General features: G+C 37.9%; 1 protein-coding gene across 1 annotated transcript in view; it reads left to right on the forward strand.

The window, feature by feature from the left end:
- The first annotated feature begins 10,058 nt into the window (after positions 1–10,058).
- Positions 10,059–23,272, forward strand: part of ZSWIM6 (zinc finger SWIM-type containing 6) — a 79,131-nt gene continuing 65,917 nt past the window's right edge. The window contains exons 1-2 of the mRNA XM_017852392.1: positions 10,059–10,173; positions 12,554–12,910. Of these exons, the coding sequence (XP_017707881.1) occupies positions 10,059–10,173; positions 12,554–12,910 (472 nt within the window). The remainder of the gene's footprint in view (positions 10,174–12,553; positions 12,911–23,272) is intronic.

Raw genomic sequence — 23,272 nt, forward strand, 5'->3', positions numbered from 1 at the left:
GCAGTTACCATTTTCATGTGCTTTTGAATCTCCAAAAGGGTGGTGAAAATTAATCCAAACTTGTAAGACCTTGGGAACCTTTCCCTCTTCTGTTAACGTACGTAGAACATGGCTTCGGAAATGGGGGTCTGTACTGTCGTTTCTCTTCTTTCTAAAATTTACATTGTATTAGATATTATCTCTTCTTACTTATTTCCAAATCCAACTTAATCTGTCTTGTTAACAGATGCCTTCTGGGAGACTTGTATATACATTTCCTGTTATGAAGTAGGGGATTAAGGAAGTGGTTGTTGAGTAGTCATAATATATAATGTTCATAATATATAATAGATAATAAGAGAAAGAATACATTCTTTTATGTAGCAAAGACAGACAAGGTGATCCATGGGTTTCATTCTGTTTTTAAATGGGCTTTATTTTATGTTTCTATATTATTTATTCTATATATATTTTGCATAGATAAGCCCTACCTATATTTATGTACTCTGAAATTTCTTTATACAGCTGGAAATTTTGCCAGCTATATAGAATACAACAAAAAGATATAATGCCCTAAGAATCTCACTTTCAGGCAGATGGGTAAAAATTATGTTGGTAAAAAACACTTACTTGCTTTTGTATTTTATTTTGAAGTTTTAAAAAAATTTCCCCCCAAATGCCAGTGACATAAATGTGACTCCAGCTATTGTCATATTTGTCCTTTCTCTCTCCTCTTCCCTGAGCCAAAGCCACCAGGTCATTTGAGATGACCATTGATTCAACCCTGTAGTAGCCAGGGGACGTCAAAAGTCTCATGCTATATAAGTGAGTATAGCAACTACCACCCCATATCTTGTCATGATTGGCTCTCTGTTACTGCTGCCTCCCTCCATAATATTTTAGAAATCATTCATTATCTATTTCCCTTTTTTAATAAGTGAGAGAAAAAGAGGGAACAAGAAATAGATATTAAATAACTTGCCAATGGGGCTAAAATTACATAATGGCTGAAATTAGAATCAAGAGTCCCAGTCTCTCTGCCTTGTCTTTCTTTTGAGTTGTGTAGCCCATCCTCTTCTGTGGACTGTGGCTAAGCCATAAGTTGTGTTCAGCATCCAGTGGAAAGCTTTGGAGTGCCCTGTTGCTATAGTAGGCTGGACCAGTCAGTAAGGCAGAGCTGCACTGATGACATCAGTGTTTGTACTGGGGGTGTGGTTATTACCAGGCTCGCAGAGGAGGTACTAGAAATCATTTATAAGTCAAATTCTTTACTCAGGAAGACTTTGAACACTCGTTCAGTGTTAGTGAAAGCACTTGTTTTTATTCTTGTAAGCAGTACGTGTTCGTTGTAGAAATTTCAGGAAAAAACCCCCCCCCCCCCCCACAACCAACTAAAGCGAGGAAAATAAAATATTACCTGTAATTACAGTGCTCCAAGATATGGGTGGTAATGACTTAGCCGGTTTTATCTTCATTTTGAACAGATGACCTCTTTGCTTATTTTTCATCATTATGTATTTAAGAAAAAATGTGCCATTTAGCCAAGGTAAAAATATATCTACCTCATTGTTCTTAAAGCATACAAATTGGGCAGAGAGGATTTCTTCCCAGCTGGCTCTCTACAGTAAGGGAAATGACAATAACTTACAGTCCTGGCAGGAGCTAGTGTTCCTTGAGATTCTTTGAGGAGAGCAGGAGCTCTGACTTTGCTTGGCTTGTCAGGCCATAAATTGGTGAAGATGAAAAGCTGTGGTCACTTTTTCTTCCCCAAACAAGAATTACAAGTCTCCTTACTCTTGCATCCAACTTTGAATTAGTCTTCCCCTCAGTGACAAGGTAGACTGAAGCTGTAAAAAATAATTTTATATACCTCACATGGAAGGCAAACATTAGGGATAAAAGGGTGTTTTATGTTTTAGTAGAGAGAAATCTTCAAAGGGAAGGTGAAACATTTCTTTAATTGATTAAAACTAAAAGTTGTTTTGTGGCAAAATTAAGTCTTCTAAATCCTTTTCATTTTCCTTCAAATTACATTTTAAAAATGTGCTGTATAAAATTGGAACAACAGAAAAAAATGATTGCAGTTTTATTAGTTTGGAAGTATGGATATATTAGCTATGTATTAGCACAACAACAAACCCTAGTCCATTATTGTGGTAGAATGCCAGCATGCTCCTGGGAGCTTGGCATTTCCAGCAGCAAGTGCACTTACACTGACGGGCTAGGGTTTTAGTGCAAGTGTTGAAAATGCCAAGCTTTCCAGAGTATGTGGCATTTCTATTACAATAATGATGATGGCAGGCATTCCATTAAAGGAGTTGTAATAGTTTGCATATAGTCAGTTCTTGTCCTTACAGCTGCCCTACAAAATAGGTATTATTATCCCTTTTTATAGATGAAAACGTCAAGGCTAAGTTCAGCGAGCTGAGGTAGTGATGGAGCTTGAAGGAAGACCAATCTTGTTTTAGAAAATGCTAATTCTTTTCAGTCCTACCCCACCTTGTGCCATCCTGCATTCTGTTGCCTCTGACTTTCTCACATAAGGTGTACTTTGCCTCAGGTGAAAAATGTGTTACTAAAATAGCTGCCTATATATTTTTTCATTAATTGAATTGTTTCTAATATACAAATAACTCTTAATTGTGAGGAGTCCCAGGGATGTTGTAAAACAGTCTCTGCAGAAGTAAATACTCTCTGATTACTTAAAACTTTTTATATTTTAATTTAGATTTTTAATGAAGATTTTACTGAAAAGATGGTCTAGCTTTACGTATTAATAACTATGATACTAACAGCTTTTGTTATTATGTTATTTTTACTTTTATTTTGTAATGCTCAGACCAATTTCTGACTTAGAATGGGAACATTTAGGTTACATAAGAAGCTAGATATTATATATATTTTTAATACCCTGAGTTATGCATTCTTCATTGTTCCATTTACTATGTTTGCTTAAATATGTCTTGGCTAGAAAAGACTTGTTGAAGCTGTAATAATCTTCTAAGTCAGTGGTTTTTAAACTTCGGTCCCTGGACACTAGCAGTATCAGCATCACCTAGGTAGAACCAGAAACCTTGGACGTATGGGGTCCAGCAATCTTTATTATCATATGCACATTCCAGTGTGAGAACCACCGATCTATATGTTCCACATGCCAAGAGTGCTTGTGTGTTCTTTCATCTTAACAAATTCTTCTGGAGTACCTCCTCCAAGAATAGTCCTCTGTGATGGGGATGCCACAGACCCCTGCTATCTCTGAGCTTCCAGTTTAACTTGAAGTATAGAGAGGAGTGGACTCGTAAAAATAGTCTTTCGTTAAGTTAAAGTATCCTGGGCTTGGGGGCCAAAGCATTTAGTTATTTGTGACTTTTACAGTGCAGGGAGGGCATTACTTGGAGGAACCCCATTAGTTCTTTCATTTGATATACTTTCAAGGGCCTGGCCTATTCTAAGAACTGTGGTGGATCCTTGGGCTACAGAGATGAAAGAGCTCTGCCTCCAAGCTTCTTAACCCTAGCAGAGTTTACTCAAGTGTCTGGATCTGTTAGTTTGCTTCGCCCTCATCTTTCTTTCTTTTCTTTTCTTTTTTTTTTTTTAAGATGGGGTTTTGATCTCGTTGCCCAGGCTGGGGTGCAGTGGTGCAATCTCAGCTTACTGCAGCATCTGCCTCCTGGGTTCAAGCGATTCTCCTGCCTCAGTCTCCCAAGTAGCTGGGATTACAGGCGCACACCAACACACCCAGCCAATTTTTTTTTTTTTTTTTGCATTTTTAGTAGAGATGGAGTTTCTCCATGTTGGCCAGGCTGATCTCGAACTCCTGACCTCAAGTGATCCGCCCGTCTCGGCCTCCCAAAGTGTTGGGATTACAGGCGTGAGCCACCGCTCCTTGCCTCCCTCATCTTTGAAAATCATTTATGTGTTGGAGTAAAAAGGTTTTATTTGTGTAAGTTTATTGTTTGAATTGTAGAAAACTTGTGTTCCCTTCAGTTCTACTTAATCCAGAGTGTGTTCTACCACTGCCTCTCCTAGAGAACATCAGTTTCTTCACCCGTAAAAAGGGGAATATGATGCCTGCTTTGCAGGATGGTTGTGAGAATTAAGTGGGTTAGAGCCTGGGCCTAGGGCAAGGCATTAGGAATGGTTAGCTCCAAAATGTGAGGGCTTTTGCAGTGAGGGATCAGGCGAGAGCTCCATAGTGTGGGTGAAAGAATTTGGCTGCCAAAGGCCGACATTCTCCCCTCCCAGGTCTGAGCATACTTTGCCCTTCCTCTTGGCCCTGGTAAACAGAATTAGTCTTCTGTTTCCTCTTCACCACCACCCCTAAAGCAAACAGCCAAGCATTTCCAAAGGTTGTTTTGCTGTGAGCAGCAATGGGAAATAAATAGGTAAAAGGATCTTCTGCTTCCTCCTCATTTATACCCGGTCCTTGGGAGGCAAAACAAAGCATGCAGAGATGCTAAGAGTGCCACTTGGGCACCAAAGGGCTCCAATAAACTTCATCTACACTTCAGAAGTTTGGGACCCAGGTGAGAGGCCAAAGTGAGCCCTGAGAGGAAGGAGCAGTGAACTGAGGTGGGGGCAGTGTGGGGTGTGCAGGTGACAAGGGATCCTAGAGAGGAAGGGCTCCAGGGCTGTCCCCACCTTTAAGAAGGGTGGAAGGCCAGAGCTGCTTTCCTTGTATTAGAAAAGGTTGGCATCAGAGAAAGCAGCTTACGTTTAAAAGATTGGGGTAAATTATTTACATTACTAAGCATTTTCAGAGTTACAGTTGTGAAAATAATTCAAATTCCACCAATTTTCTTTTAATCCCAACCCCCTCCCCAACTGCCCACCCAGACTCTGAGGCTAGACAATGATTGTTTCCCTTAAATATGCAAGTGAAAATACAGAAATACATCTTGAAAAATTAGTTGATGGCAATTTGTTGGTGGTGGGGAACCCTTATGCACTTCTGGATTTGGTATGACAGAGTGATATGACTTTTTTTTTTAATTCAGCACTTCCCCTTAAACTAGTGCTACTTCTAGGTGCCCATTGCAGATATCCAAATTAGTGGATAAGAGTCTTATTTTCAAAAATAATCTTAAATAATTATCTAATGCCACTCATATCTAATACAGGTATTCTGATCACATAGATTCTTGTAAGAAAATGGTGTAAGAATCTACATTAACGAGAAAACAACCAATACTGAGCAGAATGCTGCTGGGAACTCTTAGTTGGGCCCGTCCAGTGCATGCTCCATAAATTTTTATGTTGTTTGTATGGTATACTGTGGTTTACAGTCTGGCCTTTGCATTAATTTGCCATTGTTTTTCTCTCAAATATTAATGAAGTGTAGGAGTGATTCAATTCCAAATAGGCATTTTAAGGTGGCCTTAAAATAAAGCTTTTCCTTTAAAATATTTTTTTCGGAAAGATGAAAACCACTTCATTAGTGATTGCCGGCAAAATCTCCTAATGTCTTCCTATAAGCTGTTTAAGCTTAGCATTAGAAATTAGTGCTAGAGGATTTAATTAGCCAGCTCACAGGATGCAGTCCCTTTAATTTAGAATTTCCCTTTGAGAAAATTATGGAGTTGAAAAGGAATATGATATTTTATACAAGTTTCCATCTTGGGCCCTTATGTTTGTTCTGCTGATCTGGAAATTGTACATGATTTACATTAAAACTTTTTGTTTTTAATATCGATTATTGTAGTGTGGCGTGTTAGATTATGTGCAGTAGTTCTCAGAGTTGGGAAAGGTAAAAAGGTTTTTTTGGGGGCAATGATTAACTCATCTACTTTACCAAGGTTACATAATCAAGTATTAGTTACTATACATTTAGCTAATGCAGTGGGTTTAGTTAACCAATGAATACATTATCATGGGAGGGTTAACACTTCTGCATTTTTAGACTTGGCTTTAAAAAAATTACAGAAAAACTCCTCACAACCCTTGCCACCCTTTCAGCCATAACATTACATTGCTTTGGTTTCTGCCTTTAATTTCCCTGGGGGTTCTTTTTATTTAGGAAAAGGGTGAAAGATGTATTTGTGTAAGTGCTATACCAGTGCTTCTGTTAAATTCTTTTTCAACAAAGAATATGTTACTTGGGCGCCTTGTACACAGGGTGCATATTTTTTTGGAAAGAATGTGCCATGAAAGCAGTAGTTTTTAGTGTGCATGTTTATTTCATGTGTGCCAGTTTATTTTAGCTTAGAAATTTCCTAATGCTTTGAGTTTATAACAGTCTTTCAGTTAACTGAGTGCATATACATATATGCACAAAATGGCCAACTTTTAGAAATTACTTGTGTATTTTAAAATCCCTTTTTTTCAGTCTGATATCATGTGTCTCCTTGTTCCCTTTTATATGCAATTAAAATTTAACCTAAGATATGAAAAATATGTTTTAAGAAAAGCTTAACTTCTTAAGCTTAATTTGGAATGTCAATGAAGAATTAAACATTTGCTTTCTAGAAACCTTAATCTTTTTAATGTGAAATTAACATAGATGATTTGAATATGTGTTCATGTGTGAGAACTTTGTCCCTTCAGTGTTTCTCTACTGAGTCTTTTTGACCTACTAGAAGATCTAAGTGCAGATAATGCCAAATCAGTATGACGTAGACAAGAGGAGTTCTTTCTTCCACATCTTGGCAGGGCATTATAAGAGCAGTTCTTCAACTTTCTGGTATCATTCTTAATAATGGAAGTGCCCATAGTGCTTTTGCTTATGAGAATTATATCTAATGATATTTACTATGTTTGAAATTAAAAAGGAAAAAAGCAAAATATATACATTGAAATAACAGTAATAAACTCACAACATAAACAATATGTCTTTATTAAAAAATCTGCAGTTCACAGAACAAAAATATTTTAGTGAACAGGGTGACACTGTTTTATATTTTTGCAAGCCTATTTAATGTCTGTCTTAAAAGAAGAGAGCTGGACTTTGCTGTCTGTCTCTGTGTTCAGTTTGTAATGATACTGGAATGTGATATCATTACATTACACATTGCATACTAATGTGATACTGGAATACTAAACATACATTCATGAAGAAGATTTTAAACGGCTAATAATGTCTAGATATAAGTATTTTTTAAAATATTGATCTTGTGGGCCCTCTCAAAGAGACTTAGGGACCTCTTGGGGGGTCCTAGGACCATACTTTGAGAATCATTGCATTATAACATTTTAGAATCCTTTATGGTTACCAAAAAAGATTCTCCCCTAATACTTTCTAGTTTCTCTCTATATGAAAATAACACTCTTTCACAAAATTAACTATTTGTGAGTTGACAGAACTTAATAGGAAAATGGGGAAAGAGAGCTGGGTTGAGTAAAGGTATAAGTAACTCTTTGAAATATTTTGGTTTTGCCATCAAATAGCAGTGATTCCTCTAGTATTGTCTGACTGACTTAACTGAGACATTCTCAGTGATCCCTCTCATTTTCCAAGCCATCTCCACAGGCTAGACCCCTCCTCCCCTCAAGATTCCAGTAGCTTAGAAAAAGAAAGTGTTATGGGTGAAAGGGAATGTGTCCAACACCCCTCCCCTGTTTCTCCAGCTGGGAAGGGAAGGAAAGGGAAATAAAATTTAATGAGCACTTTTACTATGTGCCAGGTGCTTTACATATGTTATTTCATTTTAATTCCCCAAACAACCCTAGGAGGTATTTCTAGCCACATTTTGCACACAAAGCGAGATTCAGAGAGGTTAAATATTTAATATAAGATATGTAGCATTTAAGTGGCAGAACCTGATCCAAACCAAAGTCTATTCCCAAGGACTATACAACACTATGCCTTGGTTTGTGCTTTGTTTTTCTTCAGTTCGTGCAGACTAAGAATGTGGATTCTAACATTTTATTGGGTTCTGTGACAGTATGATGATAAAACAGTTTGTTCTGTGAAGCTCTTGTGGAATTAACTGTCTTTCACTGGTTATGTTTTATAAAGTCAAATAAATATTTTAAGAAAAGGTTTGCATAATTTTTGTTTTAGTTCTACAGTTAATTATCCGTGTTTTCCATAGAGGCAGGATTGTCCCTTTTGTATGCTCAATTCTGTTATATAGAACAGCTAACTATCCCAGAGGAAGATTCTGCATTTGCAGCCCTAAAACAGCTGGTCATCATAGTTTGTCAAAACTCCAGAAAGGCAAAATCAGTTCTCAGGAACATTGTTTTGTCTTGAAACAAAACCTAAGAGGTAAGACCAGCTGGGGGGTGTCTTGCCTTATTGGCAAGGGAGGAACAGTGTCCTTACTGAGGGAGGAACAGTGTCCTTGTTTGTCCTGTAGGTTCTCTGGTATGATTTAGGATCCACAGAGAATGAGTTGGTAGAATTTCAAAGAAGGTTTCTCAAATTGGAGAGGCTAAAATACACCACTATACAATCCTGAAGTAGTCTTTGTCGAATTCCTGCATATTGACTGAGTCAATGTATTGCGTAGTCTTACAAAGTAATATACCAGCTGCCCTTTATGTGTATGTGTATAATTTTCCTGTATTTAAGGTAAAACCTCTCTCCTTTAACATGCTCACCTAAAGGTAAGGGGAGCCACCCCTAGCCCTGCCAAACAAAACAAAACAAATAGGCCTCAGAGCATTAAATAGCTGCCACAAAGCTAGTCAAATTAAAGATGCCATTACCTGAGGACAAAGAAGTTTCTATAAAGAAAGTTAGCAGTGTAGGAGAGGAGTCATCCTGGTAGCTGATGGTGGAAAAGATGATAAAAGAGCTTACTTTAAAAGTACTGGCATCTGCAGTTGTCTGTTGGAGTTCCTCCCCATTCAGTAACACCCTAAATGGTCACCTGATTAGGGGGGCAGAGTAGAATTTATGACATTTAGAAATACTTGTGCCAAAAATGGTTGGACTTTTTGGGCATTTGAAAGATAATTTAGAATTACTTGGAAAATGAACATTCATAAAACACCTTAATCTTTGATGATCTCAGAATATTGAGTGTTATGCTATAAGACATGTATATGTTTATTTGTGCTTTCACATTTCTCTTGGATTTAAATTGTTTTGGAGGTCACAATATTTTGTAGTTTGCTTTTTAAAAAACTTTACAAGAATAGTAAATTTTAAGTAACAAAACTGTATAATATGTGGGATTCCCTTCTGTATAATTGTGTGATGTCAAGATTCAATATACTTCTTTTCTGACTTGTACTGTATAACTCATGTGAATAAAGCAGGTCATTTTTGTAGAAACTATTTCAGCGCTTCACCAGTTTTTACAAGGCCTTTTTTTTTTTTTTTTTTCAGGCAGAGCAGAGTCTCCCTCTGTCACCCAGGCTGGAGTGCAGTGGCACGATCTGGCTCACTGCAAGCTCCGCCTCCCGGGTTCCACGCCATTCCTCCTGACCAGCCCCGCCACCCCACCGCCACCCACCACCACTCCCCAGTAGCTGGGACTACAGGCGCCTGCCACCACACTGGCCTAATTTTTTTGTTGTTTGTTTGTTTTTTGTTTTTTTTTTTTTTGAGACGGAGCTCGCTCTGCCTGCCCAGGCTGGAGTGCTGTGGCCAGATCTCAGCTCACTGCAAGCTCCGTCCCGAGTTCACAGCCATTCTCCTGCCTTCAGAGCCCCACAAAAATTAAACAACAAACAAACAACAAACACCTCGCCCGGCTAATTTTTTGTATTATTTTTAGTAGAGACGGGGTTTCCACCGTGTTAGCCCAGGATGTCTCGATCTCCTGCCTCGTGATCCGCCGTCTCGGCCTCCCAAAGTGCTGGGATTACAGGCTTGAGCCACCGCGCCCGGCCTTGGCTAATTTTTTGTATTTTTAGTAGAAACGGAGTTTTCAGCGTGTTAGCCAGGATGGTCTCGATCTCCTGACCTCGTGATCTGCCCGCCTTGGCCTCCCAAAGTGCTAGGATTGCAGGCATGAGCCACCATGCCTGGCCAAGGCCTTTTCCTTGATAGTTAAATCAGTCTTTTTTGAAGCATCTGTTATGTTATCTCCGGGTAGACTCTTTAAGTACTAACTGGTTTAACTCTTGGATCCTTAATTGTCTTGGCTTTGCCTGTGATTAGAATCGCTCTCCATCTTCAAGGTGTGGGGATGGGGAAAAAGTTATCTCCAATATCACTTTTGCAGAGAGACAAAGACACTAAGTTGGTTGGTGAAGAGAGATGTTGTGACAGTGTTAAGTGGGAAGAGACTGATTTTATAAATGGTCAGTTTTCCTATTAACTGGTTTTCCTGTGCAAGTACATATATGACAGGTGGAAAACAGAGTTTGCCTTGAACTAAATGCACAGAATGTGCTTGGGAACTTTCCGGACTCTCTCTTATGATCCTTTGGTAATTTTCTTGTCTTGATCTGTGCCTGTCCCAAGAATTTTTAATTATTATGGGTTTATATTACATCTGCATATATTACAGCAAGACCGCCCTCATTATTCATTTTGAGATTTGCTGGAGTGTTTACTTTTCATGTGACTTTTCTTCATGGGAACATAGATATTTAAAATTTTAGAATATTTACTATGTACCCTTTCTTTAATTGTGGTTTTCAGAAAAGTTGTTGATTAAAAGACATAAAGGAGACTGGAATATCCATTCTAAAACAAAATATTTGTGGAAGAAAACCAAAGATTATTATATGACAGTTCTCAAAATTTCTTATTGTGAGGCAGTAATAGTGACTTGTTTTTAGGGAATGCTCTTTTTTCATTGATGCATTTGATAAAGATTATTGCAACACCTTTCTCATTTTACTAAATGTTGCTGAGAATGATCAAGGTGAAATTATATTACCTCTGAAAGATTTCTTAGGAGTAGCATTTCTTTCAACTGTCTGACCTGGGTGGACTCTGCAGGGGAAGACAGTAAGCGGGGTTCAGATGTCCTGTGTGTAAACCCTTACCATTGTCTGGCCGTCATTCTTGAGTTTTACCTCTGCAGCTCCATGTGCACCACCCCTTCCAGAGTCCCCACATGGTAGCAATCCTTTTCTTTGTGAATGAAGGGGAACTGGAAGAAACAGTGGCCAGCTAGATGAATTTTATTAAAGTAGCATCAATAGAGGAAGGCTGGGAAAGAGCCCAGGGCTTCACTGTGTAGCAGTCAAGTTTCAGGCACCTGAAATCCTGAGGTCAGTCTGAGTCGTGGAGGTTCCCAAAACTATATTCTTCTTACTCCCTTCAGGCTTATCCTTGGCCACTGAATATGGCTTTGAGAGAGAGAGAGGTTGGGATTGAATGGATGCTCCCCCTTACCACCCACCCCAATTTAGGACAGCCTTCCTATGCAATGTAGGGAAAGAGAGCATGGAGGAGTTGTCCTCTGGCCAAGCCGGTCAGGACTGCCTGGTGGGCGGTGGTGGTGGAAGGCAGTAAGCTGTAGCTAGTGCTGTCCAAGGGGAAATGGCCACCGGGGCCGGGTGAATGCCTCATGTGTGGACCATTATAGGCAGCGAAACGGCCATTGGTCATGGAGCTCATAGAGCAGGGGTCCCCCAACCCTGGGTCGTGGACCAGTACCAGTGGACTTAGATTCTCATAGGAGCGCAAACCCTATTGGGAATTGGACATGCGAGGGATCTAGGTTGCATGCTCTTTATTAGAATCTAATGCCTGATGATCTGAGGTGGAACAGTAGAAGTTTCATCCTGAAACCATCCCCTTCCATGGATGGGGATCCATGGAAAATTATCTAATTGTCTTCCACAAAACTGGTCCCTGGTGCGAAAAAGGTTGGGGACCGCTGTCATAGAGGATTTCTGTGTGGGTTTAAGTTTAAGGTATAAGGCCTCTTAAGGCTTTTTCCACCTTGGTAATTTTGTACCGTGTGTGTGTGTGTGTGTGTGTGTGTGTGTGTGTGTGTGTGTGTTTAATAACCATACATCTGTATAGCTTTCCTCTGTATGTGACATGGAAGAGAATCATCATTATGAGTTACTTAGGTGGTAGTTTATATGAGATTTGGTGGGCCCTGCAATTCTATAAGCAGTTGCTGCTCATAGACATTGCTGTATTGGGATATACATTATGCATGTTACAGAAAGGATTATTAATTTAAAAATTTCTCTGGTCAAAGTTTGTGAAAGGGACCCCCTTAGAGTTGCAGTATTGGTTGGTTGGAGCCAGCTATTGGCTGCCTAGAATAAAGGTGGGGAGAGTTTGTTTTTGAGAAGAAAGCTGAGCTGACTGACTCTACTTTAAAAAAGGAGTAGAAAAAAGAAGAAAACCACTGATCCCACTGATCTAGGGGATTATTGTCTTGTATACCCCGATTCAGAGTAGAGTAATGATGGCCTCTGAGTGCTGTAATCTAACCACTTCCTATAGGTATGATGGTAATGTACGGCAATATATGTTTTCATATGGCTGTGTAAAATACTTTAGCATATCTGTTGAGTACCATTTTTTTTTTTTTTAACCTGTAAGGTGCTGGCGGTAGTGGTTAGTGGCCTGAATGTTTTTACTTGAATATAAAGGCTGTCATATTTTTTTCTTGCTGCTGTCAAGTCCCACACATTTCAAAGAATTAGAGCATTTCACGGCATCTGAATGCAGAAGCTAAACCCTCCCTTTCTTTCTTTCACCCTCAAGGTTTCCACTTGAGCGGCACAGTGACAGAACCTGCAATACAATCGGAGCCAGAAACTGTTTGCAACGTGGCCATCAGCTTTGATCGTTGCAAGATTACCTCAGTGACCTGCAGCTGTGGAAACAAGGACATATTTTATTGTGCCCATGTTGTGGCACTGTCTTTATACCGCATCCGCAAGCCAGATCAGGTCAAACTGCATCTTCCCATTTCAGAGACTCTCTTTCAAATGAATAGAGACCAACTGCAAAAGTTTGTACAGTATTTGATCACAGTGCACCACACAGAAGTTTTGCCAACTGCTCAAAAATTAGCAGATGAAATTCTTTCCCAAAATTCAGAAATCAACCAAGTTCATGGTGAGTATAGACATTGACTCTTTAAATGTCCTCTCTGGATCCTTTTTCACTTATAAATTCAATTATTCTGTATAAAAATGAATTAAATGTGAAATAGGTCATCAGCATTGCTCTTAGTTGGTCAAAAGAGATTTTTACATTTGTATTCTAAAACATTTCTTTTGAAGTGTTTTGTGTTAGGTGCCAAGCCTTTTGTGCTCAGAAAAATCATGCATGTTAAAGCTTGGTTCTTATACTTCCTTTATGTTTAGTTACATTTCATCAAGTACTAGATATTAGTTATGCAAAGCACTTATTTAATTCACCCTTGTCAATACACTGACTTGTGCCTATTGTGAATTTTTTCATTTTCTTTTGAAATTTATTTTCCAGTGCAGGAAAGTTTCTGATCAGTTGCCTCATATTAGGAAAATAAATTGTTTTTAGAAAAACATTAGAGCTTGTTTAGAGAGAATTTGGAATGTGAATATTTTGTATAAGAAAATACAAAAAGGTTTCTTTTAAATCTTTTATACATTGAACATGTTTTCTCATTTATTTGTAAACACATTTATCGAGTGTTTATGCAGTGCAAATATGTCAACTTACCAGAATATATATGTGCAACTTTTCAGAAATATACCTACCACTTATTTCATACAGTACATTAATATAGGATAAATAATGTTGTCAAAACGTAGGTTGCTTGTATTTTTAAAACATTTGGACATAATTTTAAAAATATTTAAAAATGTTGAAAAAAGTAATGCAGTTTTGACTAAACAGCTCTGGGACCTAACGTTGTTACATTTCTTTACTGGGACCTAATGTTGTTACATTTCTTTATTTATATTGATTTGAAATCTAGGACTAGTCTCTCAACCCTATTCTTTTAGGTTTTCTTTAGTGGGTTAGTTGATACAGCAAATAAAAATGTTTCAAAAAAGCAGTTTGAGGTCCTTTTTTGTAAACTTTAAAATTACGAGATATAAAATGTAGAAAAGTACATATAATATGAACGTACAGATTAACAAAGTGAACTATCACCCAGGCCAAAAAATAGATGGCTCTTAGCACTTGAGAGGGCTCCAAGTACCCCCTTTCAGTCACAAGCTCCTTTCTCTTCCCCTTGGTAACCACTGCCTAGTTTTATAGTAATCACTTCCTTTGCAGTTTGTGTTTTGTTGTTTTTGACATCATTAAACATTGATTTAGTTTTATCTGTTTTTAAACTTTGTATAAATGGAATAATACAGTATGATTCTTGTATTACCTGACTTCTTTCACTCAGAATCATGTTAAGATTTACCCATATTTTTTCACATACCTGTAATTTATTCATCTGGTGAAGCACTGTCTAGTAGAAATATAACATGAACCTTCCCATAGAAATAGAATATTAACCACATGCATAGTTTTAAATATTTTAATAGCCACATTTTAAGAAGTAAAAAGAAACAAGTAAAATTAATTTTGGTAGTATGTTTTCTTTCGCTCAGTATATCTAAAATATTGATCCAACGCATATCATAATATTCATAAATATTCAAGAAAAATGTTGTTATTTTACTTTTCTTCATGTTAAGTCTGTGAAATCTGGTTTCTGTTACACACCTCACAACATAGCTCAAAATACTGGTAACTACACTGCAAGTGCTCAGTAGCTACATGTGGCTAGTGGCTGCCATGTTGGACAGCACAGCTCTAGAGTCTTCTGAGTATGAGAATACTGCTATTTATTTGTCTGTGTTCACTTTTGATAGGCCTAGTTTTGAAAGGAGCTGCTGTGAACATTCTTTTACAAGTCTCCTGGTGCTGTGAGATACTTCTAGCGTGGTTTCTCTGTCAGAGGAAATCCACATAGTTGTATTTCTTCTAGTATTCCCCATATCAGGCTCAGCTTTACTAAAGTAGCCATCATAAGGTGTGTAAAGCGTTTGACTTGGTAGAGTCTGCCAATGTTAAATAACAGGAGTACCTTCAGCCCTCCAAAAGCGCATGTATTCAAGGACTTTTTCAAATAGGCTTCTGCTCTGTCATATCATCTGCCTCAAATCTTGCTGCCTTGTGAAAATTCAGGCCAGCTAACGGTCATCCCAGAGATTTCTCTGTTTGTGGCTTCTTACTAAATTGTACATTGGAAGCAGAGAACAGAATATACTGTTTCTTCAAACTTTTATGCATTGTCTCCTTTCCCTCCTTTTTTCCTTAGGTCATGTAATCCGCTAGGATCACTTTTTTCTCTTGAGCTTCAGTAAAACCAAAAGCCTCCATCAATAATGAGTTGCTTGTTCTGCATTTCTCTTGCTTGTTTTGAAGGATAGTAGCCCCTAAAGTTTCTTATGGGAAAGATTTTTCAGTCTGTGTTGAAATAATGGAACTAATGAAACAATGTGAATTAAAGTTGGATGAGATAATGTGTTCACATGACGTAGTTCTTTCATAGTTTCTAAAATAGGAAAGCCTATCAAGGATAGATTGCAGGTTACCTTTAGAGTCAATATGATTTCTTAGTAACTTGTATATAGGAACAGCTTCTCCAGAGCAGCAAATTTGAGCAATTTATCCCGCCAGCTTTCTCTTCACTTAATTTATCATCAAATTTACTCTCAGCCTGGAAATGGACCAATTACATGAGCTGCCTTCCTGCCTTCCATTCTAGTTTGACAAGTGGTAAAAAAGGAGAGAGGTAGGAAGCAAGCCATGGTGACCTTAAGTGATGAAATGGGAAATCTGCTCCCTGGAGGGTCTTATTTTAATTGTTAATGACTTAATAGGGGTGGGATTAAAATGTTTTGCAGTTACTTGACAACATGATCCCACCTGCCTGTGAAGATCTGTATGTAAGGCCCTCTTTTTTAAGAAATCTGTTTCTAAAGCAGTACTTTCTTGCATGGTTTTGTGGATACACTTTTTCTTTGAGACAGAAGTCTTGAACATGAATATTGGGAGGATTTAATTTTTCTCTGAGGAAAAGCATCACTTTTACCTCACATAAACAAAAGGGTTAAGATATGATTTAGACTTGATTAGTAGGCATCGTAAAGACAAGGTTTAGCTTATCCAAATCTTTTTTGGAAGAAAGGCATATTATATATAATTTATGAGTAAATACAAAATATGTTGATAACAGTAGGTTTTTCCCCTTTTCCTTGTGAACTTAACCTAGTAGTTGTTCTTAGTAGTTGTTTTTCTTGTTATTTTACAATATTTTATTTTTTAAAGGTTTATCCTGGAGATTTAAAGTTTTTCAAGCCTATGTCACACACATTGTTCTTCACAATTTCCTTTTGAGCAATATTCTTGCAATTTATAGTTGCAGTAGTTTGTAGATAAAGAAATCAAGGAGAATGAGTTTAGTGACTTATCCAAGGTCACAGATTCAGTGAAAGTTGTTGGAATATAGTTTGTCATCATAATAGTTCAGTCCTTGTCATAGACCATTTTGCATTTCAATATGTTTTCATAAAATTTCCCACATAATTTTAATTAGATTATAAAATTAACCACTACATGCTAAAAGAGGCTGTAAGATAGTTAATGGCCCACCAAGGAGATTGCCAGTTGTAGTTCTGTATTTTTAAAGCAAAATTGTTTGCTCTTGGTTTTATAATCTAATAAAACGTTCTAGTGTCCATATTTTTAAAAAAGAAGCTGGTGTCTTTGCTAGGTACTTTTCTAGAGACTTACAGATTTCCAAGTGCTAACCCCACTCTTGTAGTTAATTAACGTGGTCTTTTCTGTCCTTTATGCTTCCTATTAAAGGAGACGTATTGTAGATAGGTAAACTGTGGTGTAGGGACAGAATACTAAACTTGAAATCTAGAGGCCTAGAATCCAGTATTGTCTCCACTACATATTACCTGTGTGACCTTGGATGGGACCCATTTTTTTTCTCATATTTAAAATGCTCATAATCATCTCTATCAGTGTTGGGATAATTTTAATCATATGATGGATAATTACAAAAAAGATAACTGACCTTAACTTCACGTTGGGGTATCCACAAGTACTCATAGTTAAGAAGAGAGAAGCCGGTAAAGGGATGGATAGCACTGTAATTGGAGGTCAGATTGCTTTCCCCTGACTTTCTGGCACACATTTCCTCTTCTTTTATTTTCTCTCCTAATCTTCTGTAATCTAGTGTAAGATTTTCTTACACTAATCTTCCTATGGGCTAGCCTGTACTGGGCAGACTACCACAAGGAAGGACAGTCTGAGGGGAAACTGGCCTTGACCCCAGCCGAGAATAGAGGAAAAGAGGAAAGGATCATTTCAGTGGCCCTTTTATTCCCATGGCCTGGATTAATCCTGAAAGTAGCCCAGACTTACCCCTCACTTCCCTGTCATGTGCCCAGAGATGCCATCTCAGCTAGCCAAATGTAGAAGGCATTTATTCACATATCGGATGAGGGTTGACATATGACATCTAAGATCTCTTCCGCTCTGTGTCTTTGCTGGTGGTTATCTACAAAGGCATAGGAGGAACCTAGGCTCCGTACTGCAAAGGCGTACCTTCTGTAGCTTCACCCAGGCGTGCATTCATGTGTTGTTCTTCCATTTCAATTTGTTTGAGCATGGTTCTTACACAACCAAGACCAAGAATTCCATTCACGTCTGCCTGTCCTGCTTAACCTTGCCTCTGAATGCCTTTGTGTCCTGGCCACCATTGTATATCAGTCTATTCAGACTATCCCAGGTATTAGCAAACAAACAAGCAAATCTATTCAGCAGTCCCATCTTCATTGCATAGCTCTTCATTTTCATTTGATTGTGAGCTTTATCAGACTGAAACTGTGGCCTGTGTATCCTGATAGCTTCTCTAAGCACAATACTTAAGACGTAATAAGTACTCATATATGTTAAGCAAAAAGTATGACTGTCATTTTTCATTCTATTTTGTTCTTAGTAGGAAGTTGGGTATTTATTCTTTAAGGACATGTACACTTTTATGTTCCAAATCTACCAGTGAGTGACAGCTGGAGTCATCTGATGGAGGCCTCATGTCACATTTTCCTTCCTTTTATTTCCCTGTGGATGGTTGTGTTTATCGTAATTGGGCTTGCCTTAGCAACCAGTTTTTGCAGGTATCCTAGGGAGGTAATTTGATTGTTAGTATCATACCCTTTCTGTTGTACAATAGAACATTCTGGTGTTGACAGTTGGTAAAACAAAGGTATGGTCTCCTGATGGTCTATATAATTAGCAAATATATTCTGTAGGAGATAGTTCAAGTTGCTTTCACTATACTATCTTTAAAGTGCAGTACAGTGAAACTTAAAGAAAATTTGTAAAAGAAGAATTCATGTAGTAGTATTGAACTATCTAAAAAGGCGAGTCCTCATTTTTTTCCCATTCCCAACAGCTCCCTTAGTCTCCAAAAGCACCCTTATTCTCACAAGGCAGGCACTGTGGAGAGCATGGTTCATATTCTGAGACATTTTTCCTCATGAACACACATGTGCAGACATGTGCACACATATATATGAAGTTTTAAAATAAATAATTCAGAAAATAGTCTTCAGTTTTTTTCTCTTAATATGTCAGGAATATCTTATGTTAGTAGTCTTATGATGTAGTTCTGTTTTAATTGTAGTACAGTATTTTGTAGTATGGATATATTTAGCTTTTAACTCACTGAATGACTTTGAAGAGGTTGTTTGCATTTTTCCCTGTATACACACTGTTGCTGCGACCATCTTTATGTGTGAATGTGTGTGTGTATGTATGAATTTGTATAGATATAATAGATTCTTAGTAATAGAAATGCCAGAATAAATGATATATGCATTTTGAATTTTGTAAGTACTGCTGAACTTCCCTTCAAAAATTACCAGTTTTACCCTTAAGTTGTAAGTAAAACTTGATGTTTCTATAAGAATGTTTTTAGGCTGGGCTTGGTGGCTTATTATGCCTGTAATCCTGGGTCTTTGGGAGGCTAAGGTGAGTGGATCAGTTGAGCTCAGGAGTTCAAGACCATCCTGGCCAACATGGTGAAACCCTGTCTCTAGTAAAAATACAAAAATTAGCTGGGCATGGTGGCGTGTACCTGTAATCCCAACTACTTGGGAGGCTGAGGCAGGAGAACCACTTGAACTTGAGAGGCGGAGATTGCAGTGAGCCAAGATCGCACCACTGCCCTTCAGCCTGGGTGACAGGGAGGGACTCTGTCTCAAAAAAAAAAAAAGTGTTTTAAAAAAAATGGATAGAATCTATGATCATGTACAGGTGATCCCTTTTTTTTTTCTTAATATGAAAAGTTTTTACATTTCACTTTATTGCCAGAGAAGTCGTCTTTGAACTTACGTCTCTTAATTAGGAGGAATTATAAATCTCTAGCCCATGAGGAATTTGTTGGGGAATGCAAAAACAGCCAGGTTACTTTTAGCCCAATACCCTTCATCCTCTCTTCGCCTCCACATCTTGCCTTCCCTCACACTCTTTGGTCATCTCTGACACCATCCCAACCCTCATAATTTAAAAAAGATTGCTGCCAGCTGTGATCAGTTTCCTTGCCCATCCCGCTCTCATTGGGCTGGCCTCCGATCTCTCCAGTTTGGCTAGAAGAGCTTATCATTCCCATCTCCCCCACAGTGGTGCTTCTCATACCTCCCACTGTAAAACTATTCAGAGTGTTTAAGAGTTCAAGCTTTGAAGTTGGGCAACCTAAGTTAGAATACTGGCCCTTTGCTTTCCAGCTTTGTTACCAAGGGCAAGTAACTGAATCTCTTCAGGCCTCGGTTTTCTTGGTTGTCAAATGTGGACAATGAAGAGTGCCCATTTCATAAGGTCAGGATGGTCAAAGAGTAAAAGTGAGCTGCTATTACCATCATCATTGTGATGTGGCAGTTGATAGGAGTCCTCAAGGGCAGCGGTAAATATTTAAGGAAAATATTTGTGAACCATTTTTTTTAAAGTCTTTTAAAAATAATTGGAGTCAACTATTCTTAAAGCCTGAAAACATAGTAGATCTCTTTTAATAAATCGGAAGAGTTGAATTATGTAAAAATAAGACTTCCTGAGAATTTTGCATTTAAATATTTTTGTGTACTGAGTAATCATTAATACATCTATTAGATAAGTAATGGAAAATAACGTACCTGAAAAGCACTCTGGGTTTATACTCTGCAGTTTTTAATGAGCGTTGGAGAATGTACAAATACTTTATTGCTTTTTTCCATATAAAATACATGATTATTTCTGTACATGCATACCTATACTATTGAACTGCTGCAGTAAATTAAATGATAATAAGAGATGAATAATAAAATCAGAAGAGAGGAAAATAATAGAGGAGGGGCCATAAACCCTGACAGGTCTATTTGAGTTTCCTGAGATATATGCTGATGGCGGTGCTGCTTATTTATAATTCCTTGGCATTTAGCTGAAAGGAAGGTGGTTTGTTGGGGGAGCAGAACCTGGTGCACATCAGGCCTTCCTATGTCGTTAGCCTCCACAATCAGGAAAATGGCTTGTCCTCTGACAACTCCTGGAGAGGACACCACACTATTTTACGGCAGTAGAATTACGTGGAGTGACCCTAGAGGGTGGAAGGTGACGAAAGATCTGGCTGTTTCAACTACAACAAAATTGTAAATTGAAATAAAGGCATTAGTTACCCCTTTGAAAGGAGACTTTAATTCAGGATAAAACTTAAATCTTTTCTAAAGATCTAAAGAGTGTGTTTATTGAGTGTTATCATCTTTCAGAGGTCTTCTAGTTCTCTCTTCTCTGCTGTAAAGAAAGAAATTTTTTTGAGTCTGAGTCACTACAGCTTGTTGTCTTGCCTTTTCCCTCTTGGTGCGAATGGTTGATGTCAGATTTTGCCTGTAAGACAGATCAACCAAGACCTTTGTAAGCCACCAACTTAATGTTTCCTAGCTTTAATAGCAAACACTAAAACTGTAGGAGATGGCCTTCTTCTCTAGGTCCCCAAAAGAGGCTGAATTAATCACCTCTGCAGTGTAGACATCTGCTGCCTAAATTCTGCCTGGATAGGCTGAATTTGACGAATTAATTTTAACAAAAAGGGACACTGCTACATAAATATAAATGTAAAAGCATTATTTGGAAACCGGTGTTACTGTGGCAGTTGGGTCACAGTTAAGATGAAGATGTTAACTTTGTAAACAAAAGACCTTCGCTCTTTCTTGTTTTGAATTTGTTTTCCAGCAAAGTAAGATAAAATAAAGCATTAAGTCTTCAACTGGAAGTCAAAGCTGTGAATAGCTCCATGCACCAGACACAGCATAAGCCAGTTATAAACGTGTCTTCATAGCTCAGTTTAAAATCTGCATAATGATTTGGTGGTATCTAACACCTAGAAGTAACTGTATCCATGGCGTGAGACAGATACCTCATTCCGTATGGCTTAAATATGCTTTATTAGATACACTGGAGAGGTGTCTGTCTGATGCCTCAGGATCATGAATACTTTCAATTATTAAGATCTAGAATGTGCCACCCTGCTTAACATTCTCTCCAGATAGAATTCTACCCTCCCACCATTTTTATCCCCAGCAAAGATTCTGAATCAGTGAGTCTGAAGTGGTATCTCAGCATCTATTTTTCACAATATGCCTCTGGCATTTTGATATGCCGTTACTTTAGAGAACTACTGGGGCAAGCGAGTTTGATGTTGGGATAAATCACAACTAAATCAGAACCAAATCAAGCAGTAGATAGGGGATGCCAAAGACTTAGATAGTGGTCCTTTACGTCCATGAATTCTCCTTTGCTTTCTGCCTGTGACATTACATTACCAAGGTAGGTGGGTAAATCAAACTCACACATCCATCTCTGGGAATGAGAGACCAAATTGTTCTACTTTTTTTTTCCAACAGATAATTTGACTTTCCCCGAAGGCCTGAAGAATTAAGCTTCAGTAATAAAATGCCCACAAAGATTAATTATACAGTTGTAAATATTATAGCATTTATTATTATAAATATAAATAAGAGTAAAAACATGATAAGCTTTAAAACATTTTAATGGACCATTTAATTTACATACATACAGATTCTGGTTCCTGCCCAACGGGAGGAATATCTAATAGCAACTATATAAATACATGAGTTATGTTTCTTTTTGCATTCCCTTCTCAAAGCTAAATGCTGAGAGGTTTGTCTTTGATTATAGACAGCCATTAACAAGTAGACATAAATTTTGCAAATCTTACATTTTATATAAGGCTTAGGCAACATTGTAATGCATGTAATCAAGACATGTTAGGATTGAAATAGTACAAGAAAACCAAATACCACATGTTCTCACTTATAAGTGGGAGTTGAACAGTGAGAACACATGGACACAGACACAGGGAGGGGAACATCACACACCGGGACCTTTTGTGGGGCGTGGGGGGCTAGGGGAGGGATAGCATTAGGAGAAATACCTAATGTAGATGACGGGTTGATGGGTGTGGCAAACCACCATGGCATGTGTATGCCTATGTGCATGTTCTGCACTTGTACCCCAGAACTTAAAGTATAATAAAAATAGTTAAAACTTAGCATTAGTGTTAAATACATGAATTTGCACTTTTGGGGAAATTATTGTTGTAGACATTAAATTTCCTGGTCTATAATGTATAGGGTACATGTCTTATTCCTAAAATGTAGAGTGCATTTATGTTTTATTTATCTACTAGTTATCTTTGCTTGCAGTCTTATGAGTAAGTTAGGAAGATTTCTATATCACATGAGCAGATTTCTAATTTTTATTGCTCAGTTAATTTTTTTCCTTACATTATAGAATTTTAGAGTTAAGGAAATGGAGGCCTGAAGAACTTAAGTTATTTGCTTGAAAATGCATAGTTTTTCCAAACAGTGCCTACAACTGAAATCTTCTGAATTCTAATCCATCCTCTCAACTAGTGTGTAGACTTTGGGCCATTTTTTTTCCCCCAGTGCATTTCCCTCTTGCCCAGTACTGTAAAGAAGTAAGTTAATTCTAATACTAGCTTACCAAAAAATAAAAATAAAAACCCCAACTTAATATATCAGTTAATTTTTCTGTTGCTTATAACAGAATACCAGAAATTGAGTAATTTATAAAGAAAAGGAATTTATTTCTTATAGTTCTTGAGACTGAGAAGTCCAGGGTTGAGAGGCGGCATCTTGTGGGAGCCTTCTTGCTGGTGGGGACTCTGTGGGCACAGGGCATTGCGTGGTAAGGGAGCTGAGCATGCTAACATGCTAGCTTAGGTATCTCTTTCTCTTATAAAAGACACCAGCTCCCTCCCATGATAACCCATTAAGCCATTAATACACTAATCCAAGAATGGATTAATGCATTCATGAGGGCAGAGCCCTCATGATCCATTCACCTCTTGAAAGGCCCCACCTTTCAGTACTGCCACATTGGAGTTTAAATTTCAACACG

The sequence above is a fragment of the Rhinopithecus bieti genome, unplaced genomic scaffold (genome assembly GCF_001698545.2).
Source record: "Rhinopithecus bieti isolate Rb0 unplaced genomic scaffold, ASM169854v2 scaffold_33650, whole genome shotgun sequence".
Lineage (NCBI taxonomy): Eukaryota > Metazoa > Chordata > Mammalia > Primates > Cercopithecidae > Rhinopithecus > Rhinopithecus bieti.